We start from the raw sequence: 21207 nt of genomic DNA, 5'->3' as shown, positions 1-21207 counted from the left end.
CTTGCTTCTCCAGGAATGCAGTGTCATAGACAAGCAGACTCAAAAGCTCTTGAAAGTGCCCAAAGGTAGCATTGGGCAGTTTTTTCAAGACCGTTCTTCTGTGGCACACTCCAGAAATATTCCATGTAAAGGCAAGAAACTGCAGATTGGATTAAAGATTCTGGAACAACCTCATGCAATCTTGTTTGTGGATGAGAAAGATGTTATAGAAATAAATGAAAAACTAGCAGAGCTGCTTCTGGCTATTACTAACTGTGAGGAAAGATACAGTTTGTTTAAAAGCAAAAGCAGGTTAGCTAAAGGCGTCCAGATAGATATTGGCTCACCTGTTAGAGTACAGCTGAGATCAGGGGATGAGAAGTATCCTGGAGTTGTTCGCTTCAGAGGGCCCTTAATGCAAGAAAGGTCCCTAACAGGGATATACTTTGGAGTAGAATTGCTGGTAAGTTACTTGCTAAGGGGTAGTATCAGATATGCTTTATGAGGTGAGCTAAATAAATCTTCACTATAAGGAGAAACTCCTAATAATTTTTTTTCTAGAAGCATAGTTACCCCTAAAAACTATACCTTCATTCTCATAAATATTTTTATGTGAATGTGCCGTATCACATCAGCCTTGTAATCTCCATGTTAAGTGAAGCTGGATGTGGTGCATGGGCTGGCAGAAAGACTTGAGCATACTCTGAGTCCTCTAGCCCAGAAAAATTTAATTCATAGAATCATGGAATGGTTTGGGTTGGAAGAGACCTTAAATATCATGTAGTCCCAAACCTCTTGCTATGGGCAGGGACACCTTCCACTGGACCAGGTTCCCCAGAGTTCCGTCCATCTTGGCCTTGAACACTGCCATGGATGGGGCATCCACAACTTCTCTGGGCAAAAATGCTTGCATCCCTATCATGGTGAATATCAGACTCTCAGATTTCTGTTGAGTGCTTTGTTTTCTGGTGTCAGGATACAGTCCATAAATGCAGGGTTGGATTTTAGGGCTGCTGTTTTTGTAGATTCCTAAAAGTCCAATGGCAACTAGTTAAAATAGAGAATGTACCTGTTGTATGCTCCTTGTGAGATACTTGTACAAAATTAATGGCAACCGTAAGCTATTGAACTCAGGAGAGTTCTCATCTTGTTGTAGGAGTATATTTTTCAAAGTACTCTTTAAACTTTTCCTGGACTCTTTGTAATTCCCACTGAAAACCTCAGGGAATATCAGGCCCAAGTGTTTCTGAAAATCATTTCACTTTATATGGCATATAAGTGGAATTTTTGAATGCTTAGCATTATGTCTAGTAAGAAGTAGTCTTGTCTTGATATGGCAAAAATTTGATGATTGAAGCAAAATTTGCACCTGAAGAGAACATGCTTCTCTGACTATAAAGGCTTCTGCCTGCAGCTACTCCCTAATCTAATGACATCTTGCTCTTTATTCTCCTGAGATAGACAGTTTGTGTATTTGCCACAGATGCTGACAACAGAATTCTCTCAATATAACGATAGTTCATCAGGCAAATTCTTAGTGCAGTTTGTCCAAAACACTGGATTGTGTTGCTGCTTTTTTAGTAGTCTGTTTTTTCACAGAATACATGGTTTGGTTTTTTATCTTTTCTTTTTTTTTCCCTTCCTCTTCCTCCTCCGACACTTAGGAAGAAGGTCGCGGTCAGGGCTTTACTGATGGACAGTACCAAGGCAAGCAGCTTTTCAGATGTGATGAGGATTGTGGGGTTTTTGTTGCTTTGGACAAACTGGAGCTGGTGGAAGATGATGACAATGAACTGGAAAGTGACTATGCAGCTCCAGTTGACACAATGCAGGTAGAACTTCCTCCTCTGGAGATCAACTCCAGGGTTTCTCTGAAGATAGGAGAGAGTATAGAGTATGGGACAGTTATATTCTGTGATGTCTTACCAGGAAACGAAAGTTTAGGATACGTTGTTGGAGTGGACATGGTAAGAAAATAATCTGACTTTAATAACTTCTGCATGTGTGTTAGCTAGTGAATGACATGCACTTAGAAGAAGAAACATTATCCACAAGCTACTTCAGCGGAGGCTGACCTAAAATGGGAAATAAACACTGTGTTCAAAGATGCCCCTTGGTGGTAATTGTTTCTTGGCATCAGGTAAATGGTGTCCTATTTGATGCTAAACAGTTCAGGCAAAATACTCTGCTTACTCTGAGGAGCCTCCACTGAGCTACTTGCCATGTTAGGTGTCAGTCCTGAAGTCATGGAGTTGAGTGTTCGTCTTGTGAGACTGGCTTTGTTCTGCCTGTTAAAAAAGTAGGCTGGATGTCTTTTTCTTTTGTTAGCCGTTTTAAAAAGCTTTTTTTCATGTAACTGTTTTGTTTGACTTTGCTCTACCTTAAAAGTATGAGTTTCAAGTACAGAAGTTGATCTCTCAAGAAAATGTGAAGCTTGTCATTAAAAATTGTTTCTAGCAACATGAATTTTTTTAAAATAAGCAGCTTTTAAATTTTTGGTAGTTCAAGATTGTTCTGGTTTTATAGGTTAGATGCTTCCATTTTCTTGGTTGCAGCAGCTGTTCCATAACAATGCACTGGAGTTGTTCTAGCTTGTTTATCAGCAATGTTTTTTAGAAGAGAAATGCTTGTTAAAGTAGGAACTACTTCTCAAGAGAGCAGGTTTTAAGCTTTTGTCTTTAAAGACTGTAATGTTTGCCTATTCTAAATAGAAAATTTGTTACAGGAAAAAGTAGATGTTGTCAAATCTTTCATTTTCCTACTTTTTATATTCCTAAAGACATATGTGTGTACTCAGTATGATGTAAATCTTCTTTTGGGATACATGTAATGTGTTTTTCTATTTTTAGGATAATCCGATTGGAAACTGGGATGGAAGATATAATGGAATACAGCTGTGCAGTTTTGCAAGTGTTGAAAGTACACTTCTTTTGCATATCAATGATGTTATTCCAGGTATGCCCTGCTTTCTTAGCCAGAAGGCAGACTTCGACAGCATCTAGGACATCCTCCACCTAGGCACAGTTATATGATTAAAACAGTACAGCAGAATTAATATCCTAAATTCACTTGAATTACCTTCTGTGTTATACTTCTCTTCAGTTTCACCCTCCTTTGGGTTACAGTCTCACTAGTAGAAAAGCTTTAATACTGAACACAATTCCTGTCAAATTGTATAGTATTTTTAATACTATGCAGTGTATAATATTCATGAATATGTGAGTGTCTGTAGTGGGAATCTTTTCTATGGACTGTTGTTCAGTTTACTCCAGGAGTTCAAGTATCTTGATCAGAAAGCTGTTCTTTCTTTGCTTGAAAGGTGTTGACAGTATTAGGTGTACATTCTGTGAATAAATACTTGGAAATGCCTGTCAAGACTGGAAAAATTCACTGAAGTAATTCACTGAATAGTGTTAATTTGTAACAACTACAGTACCCTGATTCCTTTTCTGAAGAAAAGAAAGTTTATATGAGACTTTTGTTTGGGCTCTGTCTCTAGGCAGGTTCTAATGACTGTAGTCTGTGACTGTTGTTCTCACTCTTCAGTTTGACTGACTTTTCTTATGTCTGCCTCCTGCATGCTGGTTTAGTTGAGATGCATGTTTTTGCACAAAGTTTCTGCTCTTCTCTGGAGAATTCATGGGGACGTCTCCATTTTTTTGAAAAGAGCATTTATTGTAGATGTGTTGGTAGAATAAAAGCCTTAAAATTTCTTGCATCTGTTTCCCATAATGGAAATAGATACATATGTTGAAGGATGTAAAGTCAACCTATTTGATATGTTCAAGAAGTAATGGTAGACTTCAGAGTAAACAATTGCTGATGTGATAAAAGCAAATTGTATACATATAAAATGTTGGTTATGTGCCAAACAAGGCTTTGTTCCATTCAGTGTTAAAGCTTGTGATGGCAGACCTTTGTTCAGTTACATTCTGAGGTGAACTTTAGAAAAGGGAAGCTAATACTCTCTTCATGTACCATGTCTTAGAGACTGTGTCACAGGACAGGAGACCTCCCAAGCTTGCCTATACCTCAAGAAGTGGTGACAAAAGCTCGTTCAATCATAGTAAGCCAAAGGCTATAGGTACGTATGGCAAGGGATTTTCTTTAGTTATGTAAGATTACAAAATTTTGTTGCTTGCAAAAAAAAAAGTCTTTTTATCAGTTGATTTATTATTTCAGTTATGTGTCAAGTTCATAGAATCATCAAGGTGGGCGGAGACCTTTAAGATCAAGTGCAACTGTAGTTAAAAGTTAAATTTCTGTGAAGTAGAGTGTTAGTATGAATTTATTTAATCATTATAAAGATGGTAGACAGTTTAAGTTAAGATTGCTCAAACTGCCTTCATTTTCATGAAAAAGAGTTTGAGGTTTAGCAAAAATTCAAGACTGTATTACCTAGTTGTCTAGTATCACCGGGTCAGGGCTGCCTTCCGTTTCTCTGGAAGTGTGGTGTGTGTTTATTGTTTCGTTTTGGTTTGGTTTTTAGTATATATAGTTTGCTGTTGTCTTCTTGCAGAACAAGGAACTTCAAAATTTTTAGCCCCGGAGCAGATCTACTTAATAGTGCCTGTATTAATTTTGCTGTGATTCAAAACCAGAATTGAATTCCTGAAATATAAACTTCCTTGACTCTGTTTTTGTCCAGCTCTGAAAATCCTCCCAGGAAAAAAAACCCAAAATTGAAAGAGAAACAATTTATCCTTTTTTTTTTTTTTTTTTTCCTAAAGGCAAAAATCAAAATTCTGTGTCTACATTGGATAGTAGAATACTCATGATAGTATATTCTGTAAGTTGTCATTTTACTTGGCATTGGATGCTGGCAGAGATGATCTTCACTGTGGTAACTGTGGTTATATGTTGGCACAAGTTATAGAATTGAAAGTAGATCAGTAATTTATTTGCCTACTGTGAAATTTCAGTGCTTTAGAACCAAAACCCACCTGCTGTAACTGTATTGCAAATACTTTCTTCTGTCCATAATTTATAGTCACGAAAAATTTGCTCTTGAGAGATATCTGCTGCCTTCTTTTAAGCTTGCTGACTTGAAATTTCAGCTTAGAGTGTATGTTGGTTTGGTGTAGACTTCTACCTTGTAAGCTTAGAACTGTGTTAGCCTTGATGGGAGGGTTTGCTCCTTTGTGGAAAGGCAGTTGTATATTCTTGAAAGTATAACAAATTTATACTATGAAATAAGAGTGTAAGTGACCTTTTGTAAATAGAGATTAATCTCTTCAATAAAATATGTGTTCTAGGATCTACCTCTGAACCTGGAAATAGAAGCAGATCTGAAGTCTTCTATACATTAAATGGCTCATCAGTTGACTCTCAGCCTCAAACAAAAACAAAACCCCCATGGTATATTGATGAAGGTAAAGAGAGAGGATAGTTTTTTATATATTTATTTTAGAAACCCCCAAAACAAAACTAGAGTACATTATGCTCTTCAAATAAAACAAGGATGAGATTAAATGTAAAACAGTTGGACTGTGTTGTCTTAGTGGAATACATACTACAGAAAAAGCATCTTGAAAGCCCTGTAAAATGTACTCTTGTCTTGGTGTGACCTGTGGTTTTATTCTGCATGTAGGAGATTACGTTCTTGGCAACTCATGTGCAGCTCTGTGGGAATGCACATGTCTCACAGGCAGAATAAAAGCTGAGGCTGGGACGGAAGACACGAAGATATTCCTTGTAGCTGAGTATACGGAGTAATTGCATTTTGCCTGTCTTTGTAGCTAATGTTACAGATCCAGGGGAACTGTAATATCTGCCATGCCAGCTAATCAGTCTGGAAGTGGGAGCAGGGAAGTTATCTAAGCATCCATGGGTTTTTTTCTGTATTTTTTTAAAAGTTACTTCTGTAAAATCTCCCTTTTGGTTTTTAAAAGTATGAGTGCACACACTTAAAGGATCAATATAGCTTGATTTGCTTCCAGACCTATTTTTTTTTTTTTTTTCCTTTCCTGGTAAACTTTAGAAAAATGTGGCTAACTGGCTTCGTGACTGAAGGGGTAAATACTAAACTAATAATGTTAATTTGCAATGGAAACCTATAGCAGCAGTAGCCCCTAAATTCATTGAACCACAAAAGAAAATGGGTTAAAGTTATTCTTGGTTGTGTAACAGATGTCTTTTTTTTTTTTAAACATTTTTTAAGACATTAACTTCATTTAATGAAATAGCATGGGGAGAACAGGTGAAGATGAAGATGCTTTTGTTCTGTGAATACCAACTGTGTATTAGAGACCCTTCCAACTCAGGGTATTCTATGACTATGTAGAGAGATAAGACACAGAGTGCTTGTGCTGTTACATAGAGTTGTGATCTCTTTTATCAGGCACTGCACTGGTCATGACATATTTAATCCTTTATTCTTTATAGATACTGATAGATTCCTTGTATTAAAACCAAAGTCTGTTGTGATAGTCAGGGGAATAAGCACTCTTCCGTTTGCAAATAATATTTGCAAGCAATTATTTATGTTTCTATAAGCTCTGAACCAAAGAATTCCCTTAGTCACAACGACCAATGAGCTCTTCCTGGTTTTGTCCCTTACAGTAATAATCCTTGGAGCTGTTAGCTCATGTTCAAAGAAAGCCTCATGTGAGGAGGAAAAAAAAGATTTCAATCTAAACCTTCCTGTAGCTTCTAACATCTCCTTTCTCTGTGCTGTTCATTTCTGTTGCTTGTAGTAAAAGTGGTGGGACTGCAGCAGTGTCTGCTCAGTCAGTTCTGTGTCTCCAGTGTTGCCAAGTGACAAAAGTCTTCCTAAATGTCCCCAGGTGTTAGTGCTTCCCACCTGTTAAATCAGATGTGGCTGGTTTGATAGCCAAGTCTTTCCTTTTTTAATACAGGGAAAAAAAACCCCAACACTTAACTAACATCTTGGTTTTGATTTTAACAGCTGCTGAAGACCCTTCAAAATCACTTACTGATTCATCTTCTGGATTTGGGCATTCTTCACCACCACTGCAGCCACCTGTAACAAACTCTGTGTCTACAGAAAACAGATTTCACTCCCTCCCCTTTAGCTTGACAAAAACAACAAGTACTAATGGTACTATGGGACATAGTCCTCTCTCTTTATCTGTTCAGTCAGTCATGGGTGATGCGAATACTACAGCTACCCAGGAGAGTCCATCAACAGCAGGACCAATTGGAAACTCACATGGTCTTGAAGCAGGTTCCTTGGCAGAAGTTAAAGAAAATCCTCCTTTCTATGGAGTAATCCGCTGGATTGGCCAGCCCCCTGGAGTAAATGAAGTATTAGCAGGACTGGAACTGGTAAATATAATTCTAGTTCATATTAATGTTAATGACTAGTTTTCTTTATCAGAGCTGGTACCTGTATATGCTGCAAAAACAGCCAGTCTGGGGGATTTGCCCCAACAGGTTACCATGTGATCTCCTTAGCACTAAATTCTTTGATAAGCTCTGACTTTTGTGGCTGCCCTACACCTTACCCTGTTAATAGGCTCTGAGATGTCTTTGTATCACAATGGGCAATGGAATATGTAGGACTGATCACTTTCTTGCATTAAAGGAGTGTCCTTTGTTTACATTATGGAGATTGTAATTGAAAAATGAAATTTAAAGGTCCTTTGAAATGGAAATTTACATAAAATTCTCTAGCTGTAGTAGTCTTTGTTGAATATAATTTTTTGTTTGTTTGTTGTTTGCATATCAGCAAATAGGCAGTCAGAGTGATGACTGTCAGAGCCATAGGACTGGTTTTGATAATTGACAGTAGTGATATTGTTGATTTGACAGCCATGTGCTTTATGTGTTTCTGTGGGCCCTTTGTAAAAAAAAAAAAAAAGTAGAGTTGCCTCAAACATTAATTGCTGTTGCGTACTGACATTTCCTCTGTGGCAGCTGCTGCCAAGGTTGTGATGGGGTATCGGTTAAATGAATGTATACACAATTAGGGAGAGGAGGTTCTTTATTTTGGGATAATACCCAATAAAATTTTACATGAAGCAGTATAAAATTTTGTAAAACACAAGCAAAATGAGAATGTGACTGGAATTCCAGCTGTTGTAAAAAAGTCCTGATCTTGTGGGTGTTTTGGGTGAAGTTGAAGCCACAGGCATTCTGAGACTGCTCCATAGGGTGTCATGCATTAACCTGAGTGCCACTCGTGCATTTCTGCATTAAAGCCTAGCCGTTGTTAGTAAGCAGGCAATATACCTTAAATCCTGTTCTTGAAGAGAACAGCTTGTTGTTGTTCACTCCTAGTTTGTGTTATCTCTCCTTGATGTACATTTTGTGTGTTTTGAAGTAGGCATTTTTCTTGTGCAGCCTAGTCACACTGAAATTGTTCACACTACCCCATGCTCAGTGATTTAAATTAAGTTGTAAAAAGTGCTCTTTCTAACTACAGAAGGAATCTGGACTAGGTTAAATTCACAGTCTCCCCTCCCACCTCTCCCACACTGCTTCTGATGGAATTCTTGTTTTATTTTGGATGGAGTGAAAGTTTAACCATGAAGAAAGAAACCTGCAACTCTTAATTTTCCTCAATAAATCCAGTTAAACAACACCTCAGTCGAGACTTTGGATACTAAATTCCAGAAAGAGTGTGCATCACGCTTCAGGGATGCAGAAGGGTGAATTCTGGGTAGATACTTTATCAAATGTCTTACTGCAGAGTTGTAGAAGTAAGAAAAACAGTGAATTCTCACTTGAATTTTCAGGAAGATGAATGTGCAGGCTGTACGGACGGAACGTTTAAAGGAACTCGATACTTTACTTGTGCTCCAAAGAAAGCTCTTTTTGTTAAACTCAAAAGCTGCAGGCCAGATTCCAGGTTTGCCTCACTCCAGCCTGTTTCCAACCAGATCGAGCGCTGCAACTCTCTAGGTACTGACCTTCTGCTTATTTCTTGTTTATCAGCTGGGAACTGGCCAGGGCTTTGGTTTCATTCATTCCTGCAGTAAGTTCTTTGTATTGAACACTTGGAAATCTGTACAGGTATTACTTAATTGAGATTAATGAATAGAAGATCAGCCTGTACAGAATACAGTGATTCTTGAATTATTCTTTTATGCTTTAGAACAAGAAAATGTTAATATATTAAAAGAAATGTCATAAAATTATAGGATTTTTTTATGCTGTACACTTTTTACTTTAGAAGTTGTAAAACAATCTTGCCGAAAATGGTATTTACAACTCTAGCATTGTATGATTACATTATCAGAAATAAAGGCAGTTATTTTTCTATAATCCATAACATAAAATTATTTTATTCTCTAAATATTAACAAAGAAAAGCATGTATTTTTATGATGGAAGTTAGTGGTGAAAAACTCCTTTTGTTCCCTAACTTCGGGTATTTTAGATTTCTTGGGTCATGTTGTATTGCCTGGGACAACAGCAAAAAAAAGTGTCTGATACTTGTAAGATAGTTTGAACAGGGCATTTGTAATGAAAGGAGAACTTCATTCCTACTGGATAAAATTAATTCAGTGCTGCAGGCTTTCTGAAGCACTCTAGTGTGGAATGTAAGGCCTTCTTCACTCTCTGGAAGACAGTGAGTCTCAGCTATAATGCTATTCTAGTCCAGAGAAGGAATGCTTACACTAAGGCAGCAGCTTAGCTATAAAACATTAATAGGAAAATCTCAAGGGGGATAAAATTTGAGGCTTTAAAGTGTCTTTTGAAAAAAAAAATTTCAGCCTTTGGAGGTTACTTAAGTGAAGTTGTAGAAGAAAACACTCCTCCAAAAATGGAAAAAGAAGGTTTAGAGACAATGATTGGAAAGAAGAAAGGTATCCAGGGTCATTACAACTCCTGTTACTTAGACTCCACCTTATTCTGGTAAGTTCATAATTTGTATAGTGGCATCCCATGCTAGAAATGCAGCACCTGTGATCTTTGCTTGAGTGACTGTCTGTGTGTATTGCTGTGCAGCTCCCAGTGTCCTGTGCTGCAGTCGCTGTGCTCTCCCAGTGCAAGCAATGAAGTGCTGGTCATGTCCAAACTGGACTAGCCCTTATGGATCTGCTTGTTTAGACTAAGGGAGTCCCTGGCCTGTAAATGGTTGAAGAATAAGGAGAGCACAGGCCAGGAGGTGGAGGGAGGGAAATGCCTCTTACAGCTTCTTTGAGGAACCCTGCCTGGGCAACTGGTTCTGTACTTTGCAGAAAGGATACGGGGTTGGAGTGGACTTTGCTATTTAGTGCAGCTGTGTCCCCTGTCCATAATTGTCTCCTTTTGAGTTTGTTTAGTTAATTCTTCTGTGGCTTTGCTTGGTTTGTCTTATGTTGCTCAGGCATCTAAAATGGTCAAAACAACCTTCCTTTTCCTTTTTTCTTTGTAGCCTGTTTTCTTTTAGCTCTGTTTTGGACACTGTGCTACTCAGACCTAAAGAAATGAATGATGTAGAGTATTATAGTGAGACTCAGGAGCTGCTGCGGACAGAGATTGTGAATCCTCTGAGAATGTAAGTAAAGACAAGAACTGGTCTCTAGTCTAACGTGAGTTAGAGAGATCCTGCAGTGTTTGCATTCCTACTGCAAATCTGAGAAATTTGGCTATCTTCTGCTACTCAGTGTACTTTTTTTAGTATTTTTACTTTTCCTTCATGGCAAATTTATTCAGTGATAACTGGAAATAGTTATTCATTGTTTAGTGATAAAATGTTTTCACTAATTTCTTATTTGCAAATGGATCAGCACAAAACCATTGTAAAATTTGTACAAAAACGAATACAAAAGTATTGATAAATACAAGTTACGTTTTCTCAGAGCATTCATATTTACATATTTTTAATGGTGTTGTACTTGGTAAGAAAATTATTTGGGTTATCTTATATGGAGTTTCACAGTTCAGTAAATTTAGCAGTATTTTAGAAGTTTCATTACCTTTTACATGTGGTCTGTAAGTGACCAAAATGCTTTTAATAAAAGAACTTAATATGACCTTTGTAATTTCTTAGGCACAATGAGCAAAGGAGATGCAACAAAAATCTCAGTGTAAAGTTATTGTTCTTAAGCTTAATTTTTTTTCAAACAAGTGAATAATACAGTTGTAGTTCCAAAATTCTGTGGGCTGTCACTGAACAATTTATGTCAAAGTTTTTATTTGATTCCTGGAATAAAATGTTGGCCCCTGAAGCCTTGTTCTTGTCAGGGAGTGTGTGGTTTGTCTGGTGTGTTCCAGAGTGTGTGGAATAGGTAGGATAGCAGGATACACACTGAGTAGCAGAAATCTCAGGTGCCTGAGATGGCTGAATGTCTTACTGTCCTTTTACCATGCTTAAAACTTGAGAGGAAAGGACTAAATACTCAAAGCCTCAGCTTCTTAGGTCAGCAGTACAGCTCTGTGACTTTTTCTCAAATATTGAAATTTATTTTTTGTTAGCAACTCTGGCAGTGCTGTTTATTATGTGACATTCTGAAATGATGTATTGAGAGGTGCAAATTAGAGTGAAAACAAATCAAAAGTAATTGACTGACAAATCCGAAAACAGTTATCCTGGTAAGCTGATGATGAAAAATGCTCTTAAAGGTTATAAAAGAGCATTGAGCACTGCATTAAATTTATACTACATTAAGAAAACTGGGAGTCAGATTAAATATGAGAAATCAGTATGTAGGTTTGAAGAAATACTGTATACAGTTAAAGAAGGGTTTGAGAACCTGTATTTCAGTATTTAAGTGGTTGGTTGGTTTGGGGGTTTTTTGTACTTCTCTGACTTGATCACAAACTAGCTCATAGCTTATTAAACCCATTTATCTTAGATATGGATATGTATGTGCTACAAAAATAATGAAACTGAGGAAAATACTTGAAAAAGTTGAGGCTGCATCAGGATTCACTTCAGAGGAAAAAGGTAATGGGGGAGGCTTGCCTTGCTTGGAGACTTATAAGACTCTAATATGAAGGAACTGAGGAACCTTAGTATATAATTATACCAGAACAAAACACCCAAATATTTTGCTGTGGCTGTAGTGTCTCTACCACAGATCTGAGGGACCATTGGCTCCTAGAAAGGTCTTTTCTGCTTCCTCAGGTATGTAAAGAACCTTATCTGAACAATTTGTGCAGTCTTCCACTGCCTGGATTTCTTCTAGTGCCTTCCTGTGCCTCTGTAACTCTCTTCTAGCAGTTGTTGGAGAAGACTGTGATAAGGCTGGGGTGTTTGTCCTCTTTCACAATGTCACTTTGGTCCCCGAGGAATAAACTTTTGCACTACAACATTTCATTGTTACAATGGTTATGTAGTATTTTAAGGAACAAAATGTCCCAATCATATTAGAAAAATCAGTTCCCAACTTTTTGATCTTCTGCTCCATATATTGATTAATTAGCATTGTATTATGTAGCTGTTTTGCTTTTATTCAGGAGAATACTACTTTCTTTGTAAATACTGAATGCTGGAACCACTATTTACTGCAGTTAGTGGCAGGGAGAGAAATACACCAGCAAACTGTGATGGGGGAGAACAGCCCTCTGGGAAGCTGCTGTTGGCTGCATTCTTGATTAGAGAACTCAGTCTCTAGTTTAGATGAACTTGGGACTGTTGTGTAGTTTTTGTGTTACTGTCACTGCTCCTCACTGGCTCTCTGCAGATTCATTGTTTCCTTTTGAAAGCTTTTCTTTCTCCTGGAAAGGTTGTGTGATGCCAGATGATTCCTCTGAAATACAAAGCATCTTTTTTAACTTTACGGGAAAGCTTTGTTGCCCTGTTGAGCCTGTACCTTCTATTAGGGCCATTTAACACTAAAAGAACAAATAGAGGTTTGTTATGAAAATGTTCATAGTTTGTCATAATCTTATTGTGGTAATAAAGCTGTAAAAACTAACTGTTACTAATTTTCTATGAAAATTTTGAAAATCTTCACTTTAAATGAGTCTTGAATAATGTATCTGGTTTTGCATGTTAACAAAACTTTTTTCTCTCCTCCCTCCAGATCCAGAAGAATTTTTGAATATTTTATTCCACCATATCCTAAGAGTTGAGCCACTATTGAAAATAAGGTGAATCTTTTTTCTTTGGCCTTCAAGGGTTTTGTCGTGTCTGTGCCATACAGAGAACAAAACTTATCTTCCACCATTCAGCTTTTAGCACCAGTCTGTGTGTATTGTGCACATACCTGAACTTGTCAAGGAAAATTCAGAAGTCTCATTTCTTCTTAGAAGGCTTAAGATTAGTAGTGGTAACACTGAGCATCATGCTCTTAGAGTCCTCTCAACACCTGAGTACTCTAAAAAGCAACATTGGCTTAAATGCTGGCTGGGATGGGAGGAGGTTACAGTTCATAGCAAATCTGATGAAAGCTCCCAGGAATTTCATCCCAGGAACTTTTGATGCTGAGATGAAACAGTTCCTACCTAACTGTTTTCATTTGCTGTTAGAGGCTAGTTAGTCCTATATGCTTTTTCTCTATAGTAGCAAAAACCATTTCTTCAACCTGAGCACAGTCTTCTATATCCTTTCTTTTGTACTTCCAGATCTCCTCCCAAATATATCAGATTTATGTTTATTTAACAGAAATATTATCTGAAAAACATTGGTACTTGATACTTGACTATGTTTTGAACATCTGACCTCAAAACATGCTTAAATTGGTAGCTTAATCCTGTGTCCCTCTCCCTGTCCATACGAAATGTGTTGTGATTTTGTGGTTCTTTTTTTTTGAACGGGATAATTGGTTTGTGGTAGGGGTGTGTGTGTGTGTTTAGTGGAAAGGGTGGGTTTTTTGTGTTCTTTTTTTTTTTTGCTGGTGCTTTTGTTTGGTTTTTTGTTTTGTTTTTTTGTTTGTTTTCTGGTGAGGATGAAGATGTTTCTCCAGACTATTTACTATGGCTTGCATTGGCAGTTTGTGGTAACCTGCCTCAGAGTTTGCCTAGGTCTGGAAGGAGTATTAACAATTAGAGCTGGACAGCCTTGAATCTGGATTATCCTTTTGGAGAATTCTCTGCTAACTATAGAGCAAGTCTAGCAACATTAGCCATCTGTGTGAGACTTCCACTGCAGGAAGCAGTGTAAATATCGCCCTGATTTAGAGGAAATGTTTCATTAAACCCATCATACTGAAGATAATTATTGTTGTTTCATTTGATATTTTATTACTGAAACTCCTAATTGTCTCTTCAATGAAAGCTGCTTTATTGTCTTGGAGTTTTTGATGCAGATGCTTAGGAAGTATGTGTCAGTTGGTAGTTCAGCCATGCATAGCCATATGTTTTTAAAACATGCTCTGAAACTCACACTGATTTTTTTTTTTTTTTCTTTAAATTTTTCCATAATCAGTCCACATTTAATACTTGACTGCCTGGTACTTAGTCATTGGGGGCAGGAGGCTGTGTTTTGTTTGGCTTTGTTGTTTGTTTGGGGTTTTTTAAAGCACAATATATTTCAACGAAGAGGGAACGTTTTGTAGACTATTTTCATGTAAGATACTAGTAAGATACTCGCTACTTTTAAAGCACAATATATTTCAACGAAGAGGGAATGTTTTGTAGACTATTTTCATGTAGATGTTATTTTCCTAGTAAGATACTCGCTATTACAGTAGAGCTTCAGAATCTGTTGGTTTTTCTTTTCTTTAAATCTGTTTTTAGATCAGCAGGTCAGAAAGTACAAGACTGTTACTTCTATCAAATTTTTATGGACAAAAATGAGAAAGTTGGAGTCCCAACAATTCAGCAGTTACTAGAGTGGTCATTCATCAACAGCAACTTGAAGTTTGCAGAGGTTAGTGACAGCTGTTGCCTTGTTAGAAGTGATCATACCTAAATATCCGTCCATTCAGCAATGGGACAAAAGTAGGATTTGGTGTAAAAACATGCAGACATGGTGGAATTGGGAATATTGTGTCAGTGATCTGAATGCCTACATAGCAAAAATATTTTAAGGTTCACTTAATGACATGTATTCTTTGGCTGAACAGATGAAAATGATTTAGGTAAAGAATTACTAAAAGAAAACTTCTTAACTGCTGCCAGTAAGTTGTTTTAAGGACTAATACTTTTAGATACCTCTGTCAGTGGGCTGTGAGTTGAAATAACATGAATATATTTATAACATTAGAAGAATGTCTATAAACTTAGATAATTATTTATCTCAAGTTCATGACATTATATTCTGGTATTTTACTTAGGCACCCTCTTGCCTGATTATCCAGATGCCCCGGTTTGGAAAAGACTTCAAAATGTTCAATAAAATTTTTCCATCCTTGGAATTAAATATAACAGACTTACTTGAAGACAGTAAGTATGTAACATTACATTGTATACTGAAAGGGAGTTGCTGAGAGTGCCTAACACAGTGAAAGTACTAATGGTACTTCTGGTGGGGTTTTTTTGGGTTGTTTTTCTATTAGATATTTACCAAGTTAGTGTGAGATGCTCAGGGTGAGAAGTGTAAGTTTACTGGCTAGAAGGCTTTTTTCCCTTATGTCAATTAGAAGCTCTAATACAGAAGAATGTATAAAATACAATTTCCTTGATTGTGTTCATTTAAGTCTTGAGTGGCGGTACAGCTGAAGTTATTTCAGGAGGGTGTTTTTAAAATTGAGTTATTAGCAGCAAAGCAGTTCATTAATATGGCTGTTCATTTGGTTATCAGACTAGAAGGGAACCTGAGATGAAGATGTGCAGCTGTGGCATATTGCGACTGCATTTTTCAACCATAATTGTATCACTTCTTTTTGTGACCTAAGTTTCTGACATTGATCATCCACTGAATTTTTCATTGCATTACCAAAGGAAGGACACCTAGTTTTAAATTTGAGATTAGAATTAATAAGACTGCCAAAATTCATTAGAGTAATAATTTCTGAAGTTGTCATGGCCTTTTTTTTTCACTGTCTTGGCCATTAGCTTATGCTTTTTTCTTTTTTTTTTTTTTTTTTTTTTTTTTTTTGGTGGTGTTGATAGCCATAGGGGCTAAGCAAGCTCTACCAATATGATAAGAGAGAGCTAACATGATTTAAAAGCCTGGTTTTGCTTTTGTTTTTGCACTTGATTTTTATCATCTTGTTTTGCAACTTACCAGTGTAAATGTTTTTCTCTTAATGCACATTGCACCAAAGAGAAGTTAAATAGAGTGGTACATTTCTGCTTTGATTAGCAATCTCATTTTAACTTTTTGTAAATGTAGTGTCTTTCTCCATTTCAAATAATAGTTCTGCATTTTTGTATTCATTTTCTTAAAAAAAAAGCCTCCCCAGCCTGGAGACTAATGCCTTTCTTGCAAATGCAGCTCCCCGGCAGTGCCGCATCTGCGGAGGGCTCGCTATGTACGAGTGCAGGGAGTGTTATGAAGACACTGATATTTCTGCTGGCAAAATCAAGCAGTTCTGCAAAACATGCAATACACAGGTAAGTGCTTGTCTTTGTTATTCTCATGGGTTTAACCCAAAACTATTAATGCTGTAATAATTGAAAGAAAGGTAGAAGAGCACAGTGAGACTTCCTCACCAGCTGCCACCCACCAAGTGAAGTGTCTCCTTTGGTGACAGATCAGGAACTCCTGCCTGTTTATCAACATGGCAACTGCCAAATCCAGGACTGGACACAGTGGAGAAATAGTAATCATGTGCTTTAAATCCCAATTTTATGTACATGCTACCTTGGTAGACTTGATTAATTCATGACAGAAATGCTTAAGTTTGCTGTTTGGAAATTGCGTGAAGATGTCACTTATGGCTTGTTTTCCAATCTGAGCTTAGTAGGAAATCGTTGCATTAAACCTGACCTCCCTTCTAACCTTAGATTTGAATTTTCTGGGCAATATTGAACTACACTGGTGGGGAAAAATAGATGAAACATTTAGTCAGCTACTGTTACTGCAGTTCCTTCTCTAATGCCATTAATCTTCTGTTCAGCAGTAATGTTTTTTCTAGCCTTGTCTGCCACTGAAACAAATAATCTTATGGGGTGTTTTTTCTTTTCTGAAATATCACTTCAATTGTAGGTTCATCTTCATCCCAAGAGACAGAGTCATAAATTCAATCCGTTGTCACTTCCTAAGGATCTGCCAGACTGGGACTGGCGGCACGGCTGCATCCCCTCGCAGAAGATGGAGCTGTTTGCAGTTCTGTGCATTGAGACCAGCCACTATGTAGCCTTTGTGAAGTACGGCAGGGACGACTCCGCCTGGCTCTTCTTCGACAGCATGGCAGATCGGGATGGTAACCTCTCATTTAGTCTCTTCATTTCCTCTTACTTGTTTGTATATGTATTTTAGATTTCAGTGACTATTTCTTGACGTTTTGGGTTATTAGTATCATTTAACTTGATGTACGTGATGCTGGGATACTGATCTTGACTCAGCCTTACCTCAGCACATTGATTTTGTGGCAGCTGCTGATTTGCATATTCTGAGTTTCACCTAAATTGGATACCTTAGTAAGCAGATGGTGTAGAAGTAACTGCAGAAGTTTTCTTGCAGGACTGCTTATACATTTTTCTATGCTTTGCAAATTTGGCAGAGAGAATTAATTTTAAAGAATCAAGTTCAGGAATGTACTTTCAATTTGTATTTAACAGGAAGTATGTGATTATCAGTCAGCATGCAAATTTTTTTATTGCTTTTTCTTAAATGATTTACGGTAAATGCCTTTACAATAAAGGAAATAGTCACACATTACAACATCTATGCTATACCTTTGAATCCCTTTAGAGCTATCAGTGGAAAATTGTTATCCTGTAATAATACAAATGTCATTAAAACAAGTGTTTTCTTAGATACTGCTATTTAAACAGATCCCATTTAAATATGGACTCTCAATTCTGGTGCCTGAGAAAAACAGTAACAGATGAAGTGTCAGACATATAGTAACGATTTTTGCATGAAGTATTCTTGAACCCCTCTGTTACAGTGTGAGTTGGAAGGGAGAAAAGAATCTTGCCTCTTGTTGAAAATGAAATTGCTACAGAATTAGAGTCACTTTCTTAGAACAGCCAGAAGACAATCAAGCTTTGTTTCAGACTCCTTGAAATATGTATGACTGAAGTTTGTAAAGAACCACTTTATTTCAGGAATTTAGATCACATGAGATGCTGGAAATATCTCCTGTTGATCTTAGGGGGGTTTTTTGTATTGCAAATATTTTTCTTCAGCTTTTCTTCATAAGCTAAAAATATCGGCTGGGAACAGCAGAATATCCATACCTGTGTTGTTTGAATTTGCTCATTTTTATGTGGAAGATGGCCAGGAGCAAACCCTGCCTTAGTGTTGCAAGTCAGGTGCAGACACGGTTTGTAAATTCATCAGCTGCTACCAATTGTCTTGTTATTAACAAATTCAGTGCATGTGAGGTGGTTTATGTATTCAGGTCACTCTCCTAAAGTCATACAAAATTTTTAGTGTTAATGAAAACCCAAAGTTCTCCCCGGCTTTGTGTGGTGTTTGTGTGGGTGTGGTTTGTTGGTAAATACTACACTATTCTGACTCTAGTTGTGATTTCTTGAACAATACACATTTCATAGATGTTTACCCTGCAGCAGTCCAGTGTGGCATATTTTAGAAGGCGTTTTCAAGAACTGGTGATGCTGTCATAATAAAAGTACATTATAAAGAGCAAACACATGTAGATGCTCTCCTAATCTGTTTCTTCTTCTTTCCTTATGGTTCAAAAGGAGGTCAGAATGGCTTTAACATTCCACAAGTCACCCCGTGTCCAGAAGTTGGTGAATACCTGAAGATGTCTCTAGAAGAATTGCACTCACTGGATTCCAGAAAAATCCAAGGTTGTGCACGAAGACTGCTTTGTGATGCTTACATGTGCATGTATCAAAGTCCAACGATGAGTTTATACAAATGATCCAGGATCTCTGCAGAACTGAAGAGACAGTTCAGAGTTACCCACTCTTAGGTTTGCTGCAGTTTTGAGTAGTTCAATGCAACCGTTGCTGGCAATGGAAGAAGTTGACTATGACATCAAGAGGATTTACTGTTCCAAAAACTACATATGGAGTTCTGTCACTGAAGTATTTAAGCATTTTGCACTCTAGGAAGTGTGCTTGCGTGTGTTTGTTTTATAAACAAAGTTAAGTTACTAAAACTTAAAAGCTTTAAGTGCATTGATGATACACAGGCATTTTTGAAGTGTTAAAGGTGAAATTATATGAGGAGAAATCTCCTTATCCATTGGGAATGTAAGGATACAGTGTTCTAGTTCAGTGCTTTTCTGTGGACAGGGATTCTCATGTGTTTCTCTACACCCACCCTGTCTCCTCACCCTTGATCTTTTTAACGCAGTAGATTCTCTCTGAAAGAGAGAATAACTTCAGTTTAATAAGATAAATTTTAGACTGCTCATTGCATATTATGTTATCTACTACATTCTTTTCAGTTCCAAAAATTAACATTCATTTAAAGATCTGAATCACTGTCTTGCAAAAATCAAGCACACAGACTTGCTGTGTTGTTAAGTTGCAATTTTTGGAGGGGAAAGAGAGGAAAAGAAGAGGGCATTAAGGGGACGCTTAATTGCTAAAATATAAAATTAGCAATGAAAGTTAACAGATGGCTTTTTCTAAGTGTCTATTTTTAAAGAAACAAAGCAGTCTGGAACAGAACAGCAACTGTACACAAATGATTCCAGGACAAAACAATAAAATTCATGGATTGCCTCAGGGAATGTTACTGAAGTGAATTCTAGTCCTTGGTAAACAAAACTGACTTTTCTACAGTACATTAAGCTACTGCCTGGGAATATGTTATACATCTGACTCTTCATTTCAGGATTAGTAATATTAAAAAGAGAATATTAAAAATCTCTGCCTGGAAAGATGAAACTATAAATAAAGGTAGATCAGAGTTTTACTGTATACCAAGTACCTGATGAAAACTAACTTGAAAAGCTGCAAAACCTGTGTTAATGTAAAATACTATACTTTGAAGTCTGTTGGTTCCTGTTTGCAATGAAATACTGTTGTTTTAGTTGCCTTTTAGCTACTTCTGTCTACACTGACTAGCAAACATGCAACTATATATATACAGTAACATCTGGTCGTACAAATTGCATATATATGAACTGTACATTTTCAACTCTTAAAATGTTTTATATGGAAACTTCCTTTTTGGGATGAAGTCTATAGAAGGGAAGAGATAACAAAATACAACAGAGGAAAAGCCACATGAAAAAGCCACTGTTTTAGAGGCAATGGAGACTGATCCCTTATTGTAGAAAATGTGGTTACTTTGTTTTTCTTGGAAAACCTAGACTCTTTCTTTGGGACACACTCTACCATAGAATGGTAGTAGAGAGAGGTTTGAAAACTGCTTGAAGGACTAATCTGTGTAAAGCAGGGGGTGCTGAGGGGGTTGATCTGTTCCATTAGCCTTTGCATGAAGTGTGCTCTAATCTTTCACTCAAGAGTGAAAGGTTGTTAGAAGTGTCACTGTTGCTTTTGCCTCCAAGAGTCTCCTGGCTTTCATGTTCCCTTGCCTTATTTATCCTGTCTGTGCTCCTTGGCAAAACTCTTTTGTTTCAGTACTACCCTAAGCTCTTGACCTCTTTCTCTCCTGAAAAACTTCAGTGAGGTTTTAGGTGATGGATTCTATAACCATCTGTCAATGGATTGGTTATTGTCCATGGGCATTTCCTCAGCTGCATCCACCCTGCTTTGGGCAGCAGCTCAGCTGTGTTGACAAAGATGCCACCAAAGCATCTTGTAGGTAACGAGAGTAGGGGCAGCCTGTGTTCATTCCCATGGGCTGGAGCCCACTGGGCAATCTGAGCAGCAGGTTTGGTAGCCCACCCTTGGCTGTGTATTGAAGAGGAGGATTGGCTGCAGCATCCATGTTCCTCAAGTGATGTTTTTAGAGCCCTGTTTGCAAAGCAAATGCTGAGGGGCCTTGCCAAGAAAGACAATAGTAATAGAATAGACTCAACTTGCTCTGCAAGGTTTGATCCTTTTAGCCCCAGGCCCACTGTGTCCCAACCTGGAAGGAGGTGCAAGCAGTGTCCCCTTTGAACGAGGAGCAAACACAGGCCCAAGCACAAACCTGTACCCATAAGACCAGTCTGCATGTGTGGATTCTTTCTCTTCCCTAGCCCTAGATTTATTTTTGACTTTCCCCAATGTATTAATTTCATGTCTTCCACTGGTGTCATCTTTCCAACCCTCCCAGCCTCATTACATATAGTTACCTCTTGCTGCCTGAGCTTGGAGAACAGTCTTGGACCTGCTATGGCCAGAGGAGAGAATTGGAATTGGCAGCCATATTAAAGTTTCCTAGGTGAATTATCTTGTAGCAAAATAT

The 21207-nt window shown here is 37.5% G+C and overlaps 1 protein-coding gene across 1 annotated transcript; it reads left to right on the top strand.

The window, feature by feature from the left end:
• The first annotated feature begins 6 nt into the window (after window positions 1-6).
• Window positions 7-18949, top strand: CYLD (CYLD lysine 63 deubiquitinase). The gene is made up of 16 exons (XM_008638915.2): window positions 7-442; window positions 1644-1946; window positions 2829-2934; window positions 3968-4063; window positions 5235-5351; window positions 6887-7266; window positions 8679-8844; window positions 9659-9800; window positions 10303-10425; window positions 11726-11817; window positions 12899-12965; window positions 14553-14685; window positions 15092-15200; window positions 16195-16313; window positions 16909-17125; window positions 18576-18949. Exons 1-16 carry the CDS (start codon window positions 395-397, stop codon window positions 18758-18760), a joined length of 2403 nt encoding a protein of 800 aa, XP_008637137.2. The 5' UTR covers window positions 7-394; the 3' UTR covers window positions 18761-18949.
• Window positions 18950-21207: the final 2258 nt, after the last annotated feature.

Source organism: Corvus brachyrhynchos, unplaced genomic scaffold (assembly GCF_000691975.1).
Source record: "Corvus brachyrhynchos isolate BGI_N302 unplaced genomic scaffold, ASM69197v1 scaffold26, whole genome shotgun sequence".
In the NCBI taxonomy this organism is placed as follows: Eukaryota; Metazoa; Chordata; class Aves; order Passeriformes; family Corvidae; genus Corvus; species Corvus brachyrhynchos.
The sequence above is the reverse complement of the archived record's forward strand: the minus strand, read 5'-3'. Positions and strand labels throughout refer to the sequence as shown.